The sequence below is a fragment of the Gorilla gorilla genome, chromosome 12 (genome assembly GCF_029281585.2).
Source record: "Gorilla gorilla gorilla isolate KB3781 chromosome 12, NHGRI_mGorGor1-v2.1_pri, whole genome shotgun sequence".
NCBI lineage: Eukaryota > Metazoa > Chordata > Mammalia > Primates > Hominidae > Gorilla > Gorilla gorilla.
Genome location: NC_073236.2, coordinates 47754621 through 47769990, shown reverse-complemented (window position 1 = coordinate 47769990; position 15370 = coordinate 47754621). Strand labels below are relative to the sequence as shown.

The 15370-nt window shown below is 44.5% G+C and overlaps 2 protein-coding genes across 4 annotated transcripts in view; both read right to left on the bottom strand.

Annotated features, from left to right (window-relative positions):
* LOC109025447 (RANBP2-like and GRIP domain-containing protein 2) overlaps positions 1 to 15370 on the bottom strand; it is a 109557-nt gene that overhangs the window by 11838 nt on the left and 82349 nt on the right. The gene's annotated exons all lie outside the window — the stretch shown is intronic.
* Positions 1 to 15370, bottom strand: part of LOC129531693 (coiled-coil domain-containing protein 138-like) — a 39944-nt gene that overhangs the window by 2185 nt on the left and 22389 nt on the right. Inside the window, exons 8-12 of one of the 3 annotated variants that reach the window (XR_010129903.1) lie at positions 14205 to 14282; positions 13992 to 14099; positions 10880 to 10982; positions 3706 to 3845; positions 2145 to 2996 (exon numbers count right to left, since the gene is read on the bottom strand). Coding sequence is in view for 2 of the 3 variants with exons in the window: in XM_055378314.2 (XP_055234289.2) it covers positions 3706 to 3845; positions 10880 to 10982; positions 13992 to 14099; positions 14205 to 14282 (429 nt within the window). In the remaining variant the exon portion in view is untranslated. Of the gene's footprint in view, positions 1 to 2144; positions 2997 to 3705; positions 3846 to 10820; positions 10983 to 13991; positions 14100 to 14204; positions 14283 to 15370 lie in introns of those variants that run through there. The other 2 variants (XM_055378314.2, XM_055378315.2) reach the window with 2 other exon arrangements.

Here is a 15370-nt window from a genome sequence, read left to right as displayed (position 1 = left end):
AGACTCACACCCATTTTTTTTTTTTTTTTTTTTTTTAATTGATCATTCTTGGGTGTTTCTCGCAGAGGGGGATTTGGTAGGGTTACAGGACAATAGTGGAGGGAAGATCAGCAGATAAGCAAGTGAACAAAGTTCTCTGGTTTCCCTAGGCAGAGGACCCTGCGGCCTTCCGCAGTGTTTGTGTCCCTGGGTACTTGAGATTAGGGAGTGGTGATGGCTCTTAACGAGCATGCTGCCTTCAAGCAACTGTTTAACAAAGCACATCTTGCACCGCCCTTAATCCATTCAACCCTGAGTGGATACAGCACATGTTTCAGAGAGCACAGGGTTGGGGGTAGGGTCACAGATCAACAGGATCCCAAGGCAGAAGAATTTTTTCTTAGTACAGAACAAAATGAAAAGTCTCCCATGTCTACCTCTTTCTACACAGACACGGCAACCATCCGATTTCTCAATCTTTTCCCCACCTTTCCCCCCTTTCCATTCCACAAAACCGCCATTGTCATCATGACCCGTTCTCAATGAGCTGTTGGGTACACCTCCAAGCCGGGGTGGTGGCCGGGCAGAGGGGCTCCTCACTTCCCAGTAGGGGCGGCCGGGCAGAGGTGCCCCTCACCTCCCGGACGGGGTGGCTGGCCGGGCAGGGGGCTGACCCCCCCCACCTCCCTCCTGGTCGGGGCGGCTGGCCGGGCAGAGGGGCTCCCCACTTCCCAGTAGGGGCGGCCGGGCAGAGGCGCCCCTCACCTCCCGGATGGGGCGGCTGGCCAGGCGGGGGGCTGAACCCCCACCTCCCTCCCGGACAGGGCGGCAGGCTGGGCAGTGGGCTGACCCCCCCACCTCCCTCCCGGATGGGGCGGCTGGCCAGGCGGGGGGCTGACCCCCCACCTCCCTCCCGGACAGGGTGGCAGGCTGGGCGGGGGGCTGACCCCCCCACCTCCCTCCCGGACGGGGCGGCTGGCCGGGCTGAGGGGCTCCTCACTTCCCAGTAGGGGCGGCCGGGCAGAGGCGCCCCTCACCTCCCGGACGGGGCGGCTTGCTTGGCGGGGGGCTGACCCCCCCACCTCCCTCCCGGACGGGGCGGCTGGCCGGGTGGGGGGGGCTCCTCACTTCCCAGTAGGGGCGGCCGGGCAGAGGTGCCCCTCACCTCCCGGACGGGGCGGCTGGCCAGGCGGGGGGTTGACCCCCCCACCTCCCTTCCGGACGGGGTGGCTGGCCGGGCGGGGGGCTGACCCCCCCACCTCCCTCCCGGACAGAGCGGCTGGCCGGGCAGAGGGGCTCCTCACTTCCCAGTAGGGGCGGCCGGGCAGAGGCGCCCCTCACCTCTCGGACCGGGTGGCCAGCCAGGCGGGGGGCCGAACCCCCACCTCCCTCCTGGACAGGGCGGCAGGCTGGGCGGTGGGCTAACCCCCCCACCTCCCTTCCGGACGGGGCGGCTCGCCGGGCGGGGGGCTGGCCCCCCCACCTCCCTCCCGGACGGGGCGGCTGGCCGGGCGGGGGACTGACCCCCCCCCCACCTCCCTCCTGGACGGGTTGGCTGGCCCGGCGGGGGGCTGACCCCCCCACCTCCCTCCCGGACGGGGCGGCTGGCCGGGCTGAGGGGCTCCTCACTTCCCAGTAGGGGCGGCCGGGCAGAGGTGCCCCTCACCTCCCGGACGGGGCGGCTGGCCAGGCGGGGGGTTGACCCCCCTACCTCCCTTCCGGACGGGGTGGCTGGCCGGGCGGGGGGCTGACCCCCCCACCTCCCTCCCGGACAGAGCGGCTGGCCGATCAGAGGGGCTCCTCACTTCCCAGTAGGGGCGGCCGGGCAGAGGCGCCCCTCACCTCTCGGACCGGGTGGCCGGCCAGGCGGGGGGCCGAACCCCCACCTCCCTCCCGGACAGGGCGGCAGGCTGGGCGGTGGGCTAACCCCCCCACCTCCCTTCCGGACGGGGCGGCTCGCCGGGCGGGGGGCTGGCCCCCCCACCTCCCTCCCGGACGGGGCGGCTGGCCGGGCAGGGGACTGACCCCCCCCACCTCCCTCCTGGACGGGTTGGCTGGCCGGGCGGGGGGCTGACCCCCCCACCTCCCTCCCGGACGGAGCGGCTGGCCGGGCAGAGGGGCTCCTCACTTCCCAGTAGGGGTGGCCGGGCAGAGGCGCCCCTCACCTCCCGGACAGGGTGGCTGGCCGGGCGGGGGGCTGATCCCTCCACCTCCCTCCCGGACGAGGTGGCTGCCGGGCGGAGACGCTCCTCACTTCCCAGACGGGGTGGCTGCTGGGCGGAGGGGCTCCTCACTTCTCGGGCGGGGTGGCTGCCGGGCGGAGGGGCTCCTCACTTCTCGGGCGGGGCGGTTGCCAGGCAGCGGGTCTCCTCACTTCTCAGACGGGGCGGCCGGGCAGAGACGCTCCTCACATCCCGGACTGGGCGGCAGGGCAGAGGTGCTCCCCACATCTCAGACGATGGGCGGCCGGGCAGAGAGGCTCCTCACTTCCCAGATGTGATGGCGGCTGGGAAGAGGCGCTCCTTGTTTCCTAGATGGGATGGCGGCCGGGCAGAGACGCTCCTCACTTTCCAGACTGGGCAGCCAGGCAGAGGGGCTCCTCACATCCCGGACGATGGGCGGCCAGGCGGAGACGCTCCTCACTTCCCAGACGGGGCGGCAGCCGGGCAGAGGCTGCAATCTCGGCACTTTGGGAGGCCAAGGCAGGCGGCTGGGAGGTGGTTGTAGTGGGCCAAGATCACGCCACTGCACTCCAGCCTGGGCACCATTGAGCGCTGAGTTAACCAGACTCTGTCTGCAATCCCGGCACCTCGGGAGGCCGAGGCTGGCTGATCACTCGCGGTTAGGAGCTGGAGACCAGCCCGGCCAACACAGCGAAACCCCGTCTCCACCAAAAAAATACGAAAACCAGTCAGGCGGGGCGGTGCGCGCCTGCAATCGCAGGCACTCGGCAGGCTGAGGCAGGAGAATCAGGCAGGGAGGTTGCAGTGAGCTGAGATGGCAGCAGTACCGTCCAGCTTTGGCTCGGCATCAGAGGGAGACCGTGGAAAGAGGGGAGAGGGAGAGGGAGAGGGAGAGGGAGAGGGAGAGGGAGAGGGAGAGAGCACACCCATTTTTTATTTAAGCATATGTGAACAATGATTTGTGAACATCTCTCTAGTTTCTAAATCTATTACGGTTTCTTAGGAAAAGTAGGAATTAAGAAATAATCTTTATGTAATAGGTGTAAAAGAAGTATTTTGGCTGGATGTGGTGGCTCATGCCTGTAATACCAGCACTTTGGGAGGCCAAGGCAGGTGGATCACGAGGTCAGGAGATCGAGACCATCCTGGCTAACATGGTAAACCCTGTCTCTACTAAAAATACAAAGAAATTAGCCAGGCATGTTGGCGGGCACCTGTAGTCCCAGCTACTCGGGAGTCTGAGGCAGGAGAATGGCGTGAACCTGGGAGGCTGAGGCAGGAGAATGGCATGAACCTGGGAGGTGGAGCTTGCAGTGAGCCGAGATCGTGCCACTGCACTCCAGCCTGGGCGACAGAGCAAGACTGTCTCAAAAAAAAAAAAAAAAAAAAAAGGCAATATTTCTCACCATCAGGAATCTAACATAAAGATCAAGACGTTATAGATGCATCTGCAATGTGAATTTTTAAACTTGGGTGCATGTGTATGGAGGGTCCAGAAAACCAAACTGGCGGTTTTCACGGTGGCCAGGTTTTCTGATCTCACCTTAATTTGCTTCATAAGGACTGCATTGGTTGCCTCTGTTTCCCGAAGCAGGCCGTTTAAGTGATCTGCACTTTCTGTGGTGGAACTGAGCTTCTGAACCAATTCTTCTTTGCTAAATTCAGCATGCCATAATGGAGGCTCTGCAACGTTGTTCCAAGAAATAATTTTCAAAATCATACATTACAGATGAAGATTCTAAATAAGAAAAATCTAAATCTAAATATCTTACTATGTGATATTTTATAGGTCTGCTTTCTTTGCCATTCATCTATTCAGCATACCTCAATCAACAGATTATATGTTGTAGGTGACACAAATAAAACAGTATCTCTGTTGTAAAGCATGTAATCTAACGGAATAAAGCCCTATGAGTCCCAGTTCTGAAATCTGTCAGAATTGTGTTTATAGACAGTTTTATTACACATCTTCTTCCCATCTATTAATATTCCAAGATTTTATGTCATTTCACGTATAAGGAAAGCATTAACATTTACTGGTCACGTATCATGTTCCCTCATAAGAATCTTCTATCAGGCGGGGTAGGTATCATTATTCAAACTTTACAGACGATGAAACAGGCTCACAGTTGACAGGTAATTTTTGCAGAAATCACAAAGTCAAATTGGCTTCTGGAGTCTGCTGCTCTATCATGATGCCTCCATGTCACCACTATTAACTTTGCCTGAAGGAACCATGACTTGTAGCTTCTACCCCACGTGGTCAGTGACCATGAATACAAATGACCCTTACTACAGGTGATTCTGAAGTTTCAGGAAGATGACAGATTCCCCCTAAATTTTGAACAGTAATATTAATTACAGGTAATAAAATATACCAAAACATCACTACAAAAATTTAGCATTACTTCATCAAGAGAAATAAACTGAAACTGTCACTTTCTTGGAAGGGTGAGAGGATAGTTCCTCCTGCTTTCTAATATCCACCACCTATTTGTGACTATAAACTTCCCACCACTTATTTATGGTTCAAGCCTAGGGCAAGAGCTAGCATTTTATTTTAAAAAAGATTTGTTTAATAATTTTTCCATTTGGACAGTGTGATGGTTAATACTAGGTGTCAACTTGATTGGATTAAAGGATGCAAAGTATTAATCCTGAGTGTTGTCTCTGAGGGTGTTGCCAAAGGAGATTAACATTTGAGTCAGTGGGCTGGGGAAGGCAGACCCACCGTTTATCTGGTAGGTACCATCTAATCAGCTGGCAGCGAATATAAAGCAGGCAGAAAAACCTGAAAAGGCGAGACTGGCCTAGGCTCCCAACCTACATCTTTCTCCTGTGCTGGATGATTCCTGCCCTTGAACATCACACTCCTAGTTCAAGCAATTCTCCCGCCTCAGCCTCTGGAGTAGCTGGGATTATAGGCACCCACCACTACGCCCGGCTAATTTTTGTATTTTTAGTAGAGATGGGGTTTCACCATGTTGACCAGGCTGGTCTTGAACTTCTGACCTCAGATAATCCACCTGCCTCAGCCTCCCAAAGTACTGGGATTGGAGGCATGAGGCACCACACCCGGCCAGGAAGGACATACTATTACCATTTTGTTAATTTTTTTCTGTATGTTTTGTAGCTTTTTTGTCCCTCCTTTCCTCTCTTACTGCCTTTGGGTTTCACTGATTTTTGTGTGTGTTACACACTTAGATTCCCTTTTCATTTGCTTTTGTGTATATTCTATAAGTATTTTCTTTGCAATCAATTACATAAAACATCTTAAAGTTATAACTATTTTACATCAATAATGCCAACTGAATACAATAACTCTGCACCATTATGTCTCCACATTCCCACTTTATGTTACTGATGTCACAAATTCTATTTTTTTTTGAGACGGAGTCTCACTCTATTGCCCAGGCTGGAGTGCAATGGCATGATATCAGCTCACTGCAACCTCTGCCTCCCAGGTTCAAGAAATTCTCCTGCCTCGGCCTCAAAAGTAGCTGGGATTACAGGCACATATGACCATGCCTGGCTAATTTTTATACTTTTAGTAGAGATGGGGTTTCACCATGTTGGCCAGGCTGGTCTCAAACTCCTGACCTCAGGTGATCCACCTACCTTAGCCTCCTAAAGTGATGGGATTACAGGCGCGAGCCACCGCACCCGGCCACAAATTATATCTTTATATGTTGTATTAACCCCTAACATAGACTTACAGTTGTTTTTTTTTTAATACTTTTGTCTGTTACATTCTATGCAAGAATTAAAAATCAACTTATATACCAGGATTACAATAATATAGGCTACTTACTATATTTGCCCATTTATTTGCCTTTAACACAGAATGTTATACTTTTATATGGCTTCATGTTGCTGTGTAGTGCGCTTTCATTTCAACCTGAAGGACTCTCTTTAGTAATTTTTATAGGGCAGGTGTAATGGTTACTGAACTCCCTCAACTACTGTTTATCTGAGAAAGTCTTAAGGACGGTTTAGCTGGATATAGTACTCTTGGTTAACAGTTTTGTTTTTTGTTTGTTTGTTTTTTTTTTTTGCACTTTGAATGTATCATCCCACTGCCTGTTGGCCTGCAAGGTTTCTGCTGAGAAATCTGCTGAAATTCTTATAGAACTCCCTTGAATGTGACCAGCTGCTTTTCTCTTGTCAATTTAAAAGATTCTCTTTGTACTTTACTTTTGACAATTTGATTATAATGTATGTTAGAGGGGGTGTCTTTGGAATTGTCCTCTCTGGAGTTCCTTGAGTTTCTTGAACTTGTATGCCCATTTCCTTCCTCAAAAAAAGGAAAGTTTGGGATGTTTTCATCCATTATTTCTACAAATAAGCTCTCTCCTCCTTCTCCTTCTCTCTTCTCATTCCAAGACTTACATTACACATATAGTGGTTCACTTGGATGATCTCCCATAAGTCCCTTAGACTGTCGTCACTTTTCTTTGTTTTTTTCTCTTTGCTCCTCTGACATAATTTTATTATTTTGTTAGAACTTTTTGTAGGCACGGGGTCGCACCATGTTGACCAGGCTGGTCTTGAACACCTGGCTTCAAGTGACCCTCCTGCCTTGTCCTCCCAAAGCACTGAGATTACAGGTGTAAGCCACTGTGCCCAGCCTCTGACTCAATTTTAGATTATCTGTCTTCAAGTGTGTTGATGTCTTCTGCGTAATCAAGTCTGCTGTTGACTTTTACAGTTCAGATATTGTATTTTTCAGCTCCAGAATTTATTTGGTTCTTTCTTATAATTTGTATGTTCTAGTTTATACTGTCACTTTGTTCTTGCATCATTTTCCTGACTTTGCTTAGTTTTTTGTGTTCTCTTTCCATTTTTAAATTATCGGTTCCAGTTTTTAAATCATATATCACAAAGTTCAGAGATCTGCATTTCTTTAGGGTGAGTTTCTGAAGCTTTGTTTTCTTCTTTGATTTGATCAATGTCCCTGTTCCTTTGTATGCCTTCTGATCCTTTTTTAATGGGTATTTGGGCATTTGAAAAAACAGAAAACAAATACCTTTCTGAGTCTTTACAACTGGATTCATACAGGGAAACACATTCATGAATCAGCCCAGTTAGAGGTTTTGGGACCATCCAAATTCTTCTGAGACATGTGTCTTCTCTGGGCTTCTATGTGTGTTTCTGACAGTCTTAATTTCCCTAGCAACTTATCGCTGTTTCCTCTCAGAACCCATAATCGCTATGTCCCTCAGACCTCTTCCAGCAGAAGTGCAGATCTCCGCAGCTCTTACGTGCTGCAGCAATCACTTCTGTTTCCTGCAGCTTCCAAACTATGCTACCATTCCCTTCAGCACTCTGAGTGAGGTGAGATGCAGACCAGTCCTGTGGGCAGACTTTGGATAAGCCAAAATATTGAACATGCAGTCCATTATTTTGTTTCTGTCCCTAGGGAGACGGTAGGGGATAGAAAATTTCCTCCTGGTTGCACTGCACTATACTGGCAGGGGAACACACATGCAAAATGCCACAAACTTTTCCACTCCTTTTGAAGGAGTCCCTTCTTTTTAATGTTTTAGCCTGAGTGCTGCAGCTTCTCAACTGGTCTCTATAATTCTCACTAACACGTCCTTGTCATTATATTGCAATTAACTTGGTGTTTCCACGGAGGAATAAGGGCCTGAAACTTCCTACTCCAACATGTTGATGACGTTAGTCTTATAGCCAAATTTTACAGTCTTTACTTGTAACACATAGTACCTTCCACCTCAGGTTGTACTGAATTTTTGTATCTCAATTTCTTTGATAATATTCCACCCTTATGTTACTGAATCACACAAGAAAATCAGTCTTATAAGGTATACCCAGTATATCAAATTTACTCCTCAATGGCTTTAGGTGTTTTTAAATATTAAATCCATCCTTAAGTAAATTATAACTGTGATCAAATATACAAAAAAAAAAAACTGTCAGAAGTTTCCAAAGGTAATTTCTGAAGAGATTACTTTGCTAAAATATTTTGAGTTATACTAGTATTCTTAGAATAAATAAAATGCTTGCCCAAGTGGTTAATAGAGTCCGATAACAAAAAAAAAGATTTTAAGATAAGGTTACATTATTTAAAATTACAAATTTTACATCTTCCTAAAGAGATGTGAATACCTGCTTGCGATGGCCACAAGTACTTAGTTAGTTAATCTGGTACTACTTACTCTTCTATTATTATATTTAAAAGCTTATTTATACACCTTAAAATTGTTCTACATTTATTATTATATAGTAATTAAGTTGAAAACAATATTTTAACTGAAAGGATCTAGGCTTAATAGAAACTGTAAATCCTGAACATGTCAACAGACAACTTTTTATTTACAGATGTTAAAATGAATCCTGAGAAATACATGTGCTAAATATTATTCTCTTGTGTTATTAGACTAATATAAAAACACAGTATTACATGATCCCGATTCCATTATTTTTCTTCAGACAGGGTCTCACTCTGTTGCCCAGGCTGGAGTACAGTGGTACAATCACGGCTCACTGCAGCCTCGACCTCCCCAGGTTCAGGTGATCCTACCACCTCAGCCTCCCAGGGAACTGGGGTTATAGGCGCGTGCCACCAGGCCTGGCTAACTTTTGTATTTTTTGTAGAGATGGGGTGTCGCCATGTTGCCGAAGCTGATCTCAAACCCCTAGGCTCAAGCAATCCTCCCACTTCAACCTCCCGAAGTGCAAGGATTACAGGTATGAGCCACCGTGCCCAGCCCTCATCTAGTTCTAACAAATAAAATTTCTCTGCAGAACTTTAATACGGCAGGCCTTCCTAATTGGCAGTTACTTCTAAAATAAGGCTAGATTTAGGGAAATAATTGATGTAGGTACTAAGAGACAAAATTCTAAACAAAGGTGTATTTGTGTCCTATTGCTGCCATAACAAATACCACAAACTTAACATTTAAACAACACAAATTCATTATTTTACACTTCTGTAGGTTCAGAAGTCTAAAATGGGTCTCAGCCAGCCAAAATCAATGTATATACAGAGCTGTGTTCCTTTCTGGAGGTTAAGGGAGGATCCATTTCCTTGCTTATTCAAGTTGCATGTGGAATCCAGTTTGCTGCAGTTAGAGCACTGAGATTTGTATGTCCTTTGTGACTGTCAGCTGAGGGCAATTCCCAGCTTCCAGAAGATATCTGATGGCTGGGCACGGTGGCTCATGCCTGTAATCCCAGCACTTTGGGAGGCTGAGGCAGGCGGATCACGAGGTTGAGAGATCAAGACTATCCTGGCCAACACGGTGCAACCCCATCTCTACTAAAAATACAAAAATTAGCTGGGCGTAGTGGCACACACCTGTAGTCTCAGCTACTTGGGAGACTGAGGCAGGAGAATCACTTGAACCTGGGAGGTGGAGGCTGCAGTGAGCCAAGATGGCACCACTGCTCTCCAGCCTGGCAACAGAGCAAAACTCCGCCTCAAAAAAAAAAAAAAGAAAAAAGATTATCTGAATTCCATGTCTCATGGCCCTGTTTCTCCATCTTCAAAAGCCAGCAAGAGGGGGTTGAGTCTCTGACCTACTCTTCTGAATCCTTCTGGTTTAAAAAGTTTGTGTGATTACCAGGACCACCCACATAATCCTGGATAATCTCCCTATTTTAAGGTCAGCTGATTAACAACTTTAATTCCCTTTTGCCATGTGCTATGGTTTGAACGTTTGTTTCCTCCAAAAGTCATGTTGAAACTTAATTCCCAATATGACAGTATTGATAAGTGGGGCCTTTAAGAAGTGACTGGGTCTGGGCACAGTGGCCCACATCTGTAATGACAACACTTTGGGAGGCCAAGGCAGGAGGAATGCTTGAAGCTAAGAGTTCAAGATCATCCTGTGCAATGAAGCCAGGTCTGATCTCTACAAAAATTTTTTTTTTAAATTAGCTGGCAAGGTGGTGTATACCTGTAGACCCTACTCAAAGGGATGAGGCAGGAAGACTACTTGAGGCTAGGAGTTTGGAGGCTGCAGTAAGCAATGACTGGGCCACTGCACTCCAGCCTAGGTGACACAAGGAGACCCCATCTCTAACACAAAAGCTTTTTAAAAAAGAGGTGACCGGGTTATGAGGGATGCCCTCATGAAAGGATTAATTCATCCAAGGGTTCATGGATTAATGGATTATCATGGGAACTGGACTGGTGGCTTTATAAAAGGGAGACAGACCTCAGCTAGCACACTCAGCCCCCTAGCCATGTGATACCCTGCATCACCTCTGGACTCTGCAGGAGACCAGGAAGAAGGGCCTCATCAGAGGCAGCCCCTCAAATTTGTTTTTTGTTTTTTTCTTTTGAAACAGAGTCTTGCTCTGTTGCCCAGGCTAGAGTGCAGTGCTGCAATCTTGGCTCACTGCAACCTCCACCTCCCAGATTCAAGCGTTTCTCCTGCCTCAGCCTCCCAAGTAGCTGAGATTACAGGCACGTGCCAAAATGCCCACCTATTTTTTGTATTTTTAGTAGAGACGGGGTTGCACCACGTTGCCCAGGCTGGTCTTAAACTCCTGACCTCAGGTGATCTGCCCAGTTCGAACTCCCAAAGTGATGGGATTATAGACGTGAGCCACTGTGCCTGGCCCTGGCTTTTCCTTTTTTAATCTTCATATATTCTGAATCACATATTTCAAATTAAAAAACAAACCTTTACACACTTCTCCTGAATATCATTTCTCTGGGAAGCAAATTTGAGTTGTGGTTTTTTTACCATCCATTCCAGATTCTTCATGTTTCACTTTGCTAAGATGATGATCCGAAATCCAGTCCATGAAGACAGTTAAAAGTTCATAAACTTGCCCATTAAGTGGTACCTATATGTCAAAAATTAAATCATTTATTTCAGTTCACAACTTCATAAAACTTCAAAGACAAACCTTAAATTTGTTAAGTAATAAGAATAATTTGACTAAAGTAATTCACTAAAATGTGTTAAGGACAGAGCTTCTCCAAACAAACAAAAGAATTCCAACTCAAACCTCCCCAACCTGCCTGGTGCAGTGGCTCAAGCCTGTAATCCCACCACTTTGGGAGGCTGAGGTGGGTGGATCACCTGAAGTTCCCTAGGAGTTCGAGACCAGCCTGTCCAACATGGCAAAACCTGTCTTTACTAAAAATACAAAAATTAGCTGGGCATGGTGGTGCATGCCTGTAATCCCAGCTACTCAGAAGGCTGAGGGAGGAGAATCACCTGAACCCAGGAGGTGGAGGCTGCAGTGAGCCGAGATCGCACCACTGCACACCAATCTGGGCAAAAGAGCAAGACTCCATCTGAAAAAAAAAAAAAAAACAAACACCAAAAACCTCTCCAACTAATATTAAAAACATGTTAAATGACAACTGAGAGAAGGCAAGAAAAGTCATAATCAGGAAGTTGAAATAACTGTACCTTATTACTAAAATAAAACTTTTCATAAAAATTCTTTATCCAAGTTTGATAAGATGGAAAAAAAGTAAAATTAGCCCTAACTCAAGAGCATGAATCACCACAATTAAAACACTCTAAAAAAAATTAAAGGTTTCCAGAGCTAAAGAATTTCCACTATGAAACTTATCTTTCTCTTCTCACAAAAATTGTTACTTTGTCTTTCCAGTATATCATTCAATACACATATGAACATTTTTTTCCTAGAAATCTTGTCCTCTGACTGCCTACCAAAATGAAAAGTAAAATAACAAAGTAATTTATAAATTTAATTAGACTAAGTATTATTACAAAACACATTTCTAATTTAATTCAATTTTTTTTTAATAAGATACCACTACACATATCCACCTTAAGCAGGGAACTATGTTAAATTTGTTTTTTAAAAAATCTGCAGGCCAGGTGTGGTGGCTCATGCCTATAATCCCAGCACTTTGGGAGGCAGAGGCAGGTGGATCACCAGAGGTCAGGAGATTGAAACCAGCCTAGCCAACATGGTGAAACGCTGTCTCTACTAAAAATATAAAAATTAGCCAGGCGTGGTGGTGGGCGCCTGTAATCCCATCTCTCTGGGAGGCTTGAACCCAGAAGGCAAAGGTTGCACCACTGCACTCCAGCCTGGGTGACAGAGTGAGACCCCATCTCAAAAAAAAAATTAAAAATATTAATAAATTAAAAAATAAAAAAACAAAAAAATTCAAAGACAGAGAAATATAAAAGCAAATTAATAAAAAGGCAACATTAAGCCGATGGCAATCCACAAAATCAGAATGACTAAAGACAAAATGATAAATAGTAGCATTACCACATTATTCTGAAGAGCAATTTTTCACTTTCTCAATTTTTTTCAAATAGAAACTAACTCCCTTTAGATGAAAACTTCGATTATCTTCAGTCCCTGAATATAAAATCTGTACCTTTTCAATTTACTCCAATTTTCTCAATTTATAAAGAACTAGAAAATTTATCAAAATATCAAAATGATCAAAGCCCATAATAAGATACTACTACACACCCACTGGAAGGGTCAAAATGAACAAAACTGAAAACACCAAATGTTGACAAGGTTGTGGAGCAACCAAAACTTTGATACACTGTTAATGGGAGTGTATCATTACACTCCCATTTGTACACAAAACAGTACAACCAATTTGGAAAACTGTCAGTTTCTTAGAAACATACATCTATCTTTATCTACCTTATGACCCAGAAATTGTAGTCCTGGTATATATCCAAAAGAAATGAAAACATACATCCATAAAAACTCTGTACGCCAATATTTGTAGCAGCTTTATTTATTGCAGACAAAAACTAGAAAAAGCCCAGGTGTCTATCAACAGAAGAATGAAGGAACAAACTCTGATACAGTCATACAATGAAATACTATTGAGCAATAGTAAGGAACAAACTACTGATATACTCATAATTATGCTGAGAAAAGCCTTACACAAACAAGCACACACAATACAATTCCACTGACCAAATGTCTCAAACAGGCAAAACTAATTTCTGCAAAACTTCTGGCAGAAAAGAATGACCAGGAAAGGGTATTAGAGAACTTTCTAGGATAGTGGAAAGTTCTATATTCTAGGATAGTGGAAGTATTCTGTATTTGGTTATAGACAACATGAAATATTTATCAAAATTAATCAAACTTTACACTAAAGGATTTCTGCATTATGTTACCATATGTAATTTATATCTCAAATTTTAAAAATTCTTAGGGAAAAAAAGATATATGGAAATCCATTCAGGGATGGGTTGTAGTCTTGACTGAAATATAATAGCAAATGCTTGTGGAGTGTCAAAACATACTAAGCAATAAAGCCATTAATGATGTGTCAATGATACGTACCTGAAACACTGCTGAAATATAATAGTTTTGTTTTTGCAAATGAAAGTATATTTTAAATATTCTTGAGATATTTCCCTATTAAAAAATTATTATGGTGAATCCCTTCCACAGCAAACATTCCAAAAAGAATGTTTGCTAAATCAAAGAGAAAAGATTAAAGCACAAGAGAAATCTTCCTGGCTTTCCATTGGAGAAATTTTCTTTCTTTTTTTTTTTTTTTTTGAGACGGAGTCTCACTCTGTCGCCCAGGCTGGAGTGCAGTGGTGCAATCTCGGCTCACTGCAATCTCCGCCTCCCAGGTTCCAGCAATTCTCCTGCCTCAGCCTCTCGAGTAGCTGGGACTACAGGCGTGTGCCACCATGACTGGCTAATTTTCTGTATTTTTAGTAGAAACGGGATTTCACCATGTTGGCCAGGATGGTCTCGATTTCCTGACATCGTGATCCACCCATCTCAGCCTCCCAAAGTGCTGGGATTACAGGTGTGAGCCACCGTATCCAGCCGAGAAATTTTCAATCATATCAAATCATAATTCAAACTTACCTTGTAAGTTTTTGAAACTGGTGCTTTTTCTTGTTTTAAACTTTTCATTTCATGAACAGCATGGGAACTTCCTTTCAATCTCTGTATTGTCATAAACTCGTACTTCCTCTGCAACAGTATATATGCATGAATTAAAGAACAATTGTATCGAAATGAGTAAACTCAATCATCTAAAAACATACTTCTGTCTGTAGAGAAGAACAGGCAACTTACCTGTAAATTATCTAAACGAGCTTGAACTCTTTTAGCCTGAATGTCTATCTTCCTGTTTTCTTCACTTGCTTCATTTAACTAAAGGGTAGAAAAAGTTAGATATTTCAATAGACACCTTCAACTGGTTTCATACTAAGGGTTTCCCAATCTACTATCTAATCTGGTTGATATTACTAACCAATGTAACAAAACAGAGACAGCATTCATGATTAACTTAGATCACAACTGAAGTTGTCGTTTTTCCCTAAAATATTAATGGTTTGTAAGATCATTTACTTCACTTTATGAAAAATGTACAAGACTCCAGATGTCTTAAAAGCATATACATATATTTTAGTGAAAATGTTTTTATCAATAAGTACACTGTTATTTGAACTATAACACATATAAAGAAAAGTATAAAATCCTAAGTATGCAGTACAATGAGCTATCAACTGGGATTGCATTACTGGGACTATGTTTATATGTGTCTGTGTATATACTGATATGTATATATATATGGAAGAACTGACTTCCTATATATGGATAGGAAGAATATTGAGTCTTCCTATCCATGAACATATCTTCAATTTATTTAGGTTTTATTTTCTTTTAATAATGTTTTGTAGTTTTCAAGTAGAGATGTCTTGCACATCTCTCTTTAGATTTATTCCTGGGTATCCAATTATTTTTTTATTATATTACTTATGGTATCTTACAATAAAATTTGTGATATATATACACCATGAATAGAATACTATGTGGCCATAGCAAAGAATGAAATCATGTCTTCTGCAGCAACATGGATGGAGCTGGAGGTCATTAATCCTAAGTGAAATAACTTAGAAACAGAAAATTAAATAGTGTATGTTCTCATTTATAAGTCAAAGATAAACAATGGGTACACACATATGGACATAAAGATGGAAATAACAGATACTAGGGACTCCAAAAGGGAAGGGGGGAGAGGGGTAGGGGTTGAAAATTAACCTACTGGGTACAATGTTCACTATTTGAGTGAAGAGTACATTTTAGAAGCCCAGACCTCACTGTTACACAATATATCCATGTAACAAAGCTGCACATGTACCCTCTGAATCTAAAATAATTTTCTTAAAAAATGAAAAGTGGCTTTTTGAAAAAATAAAAAAACCAACAAACCATGAGCTAGACTAAGAAAAAAGAAG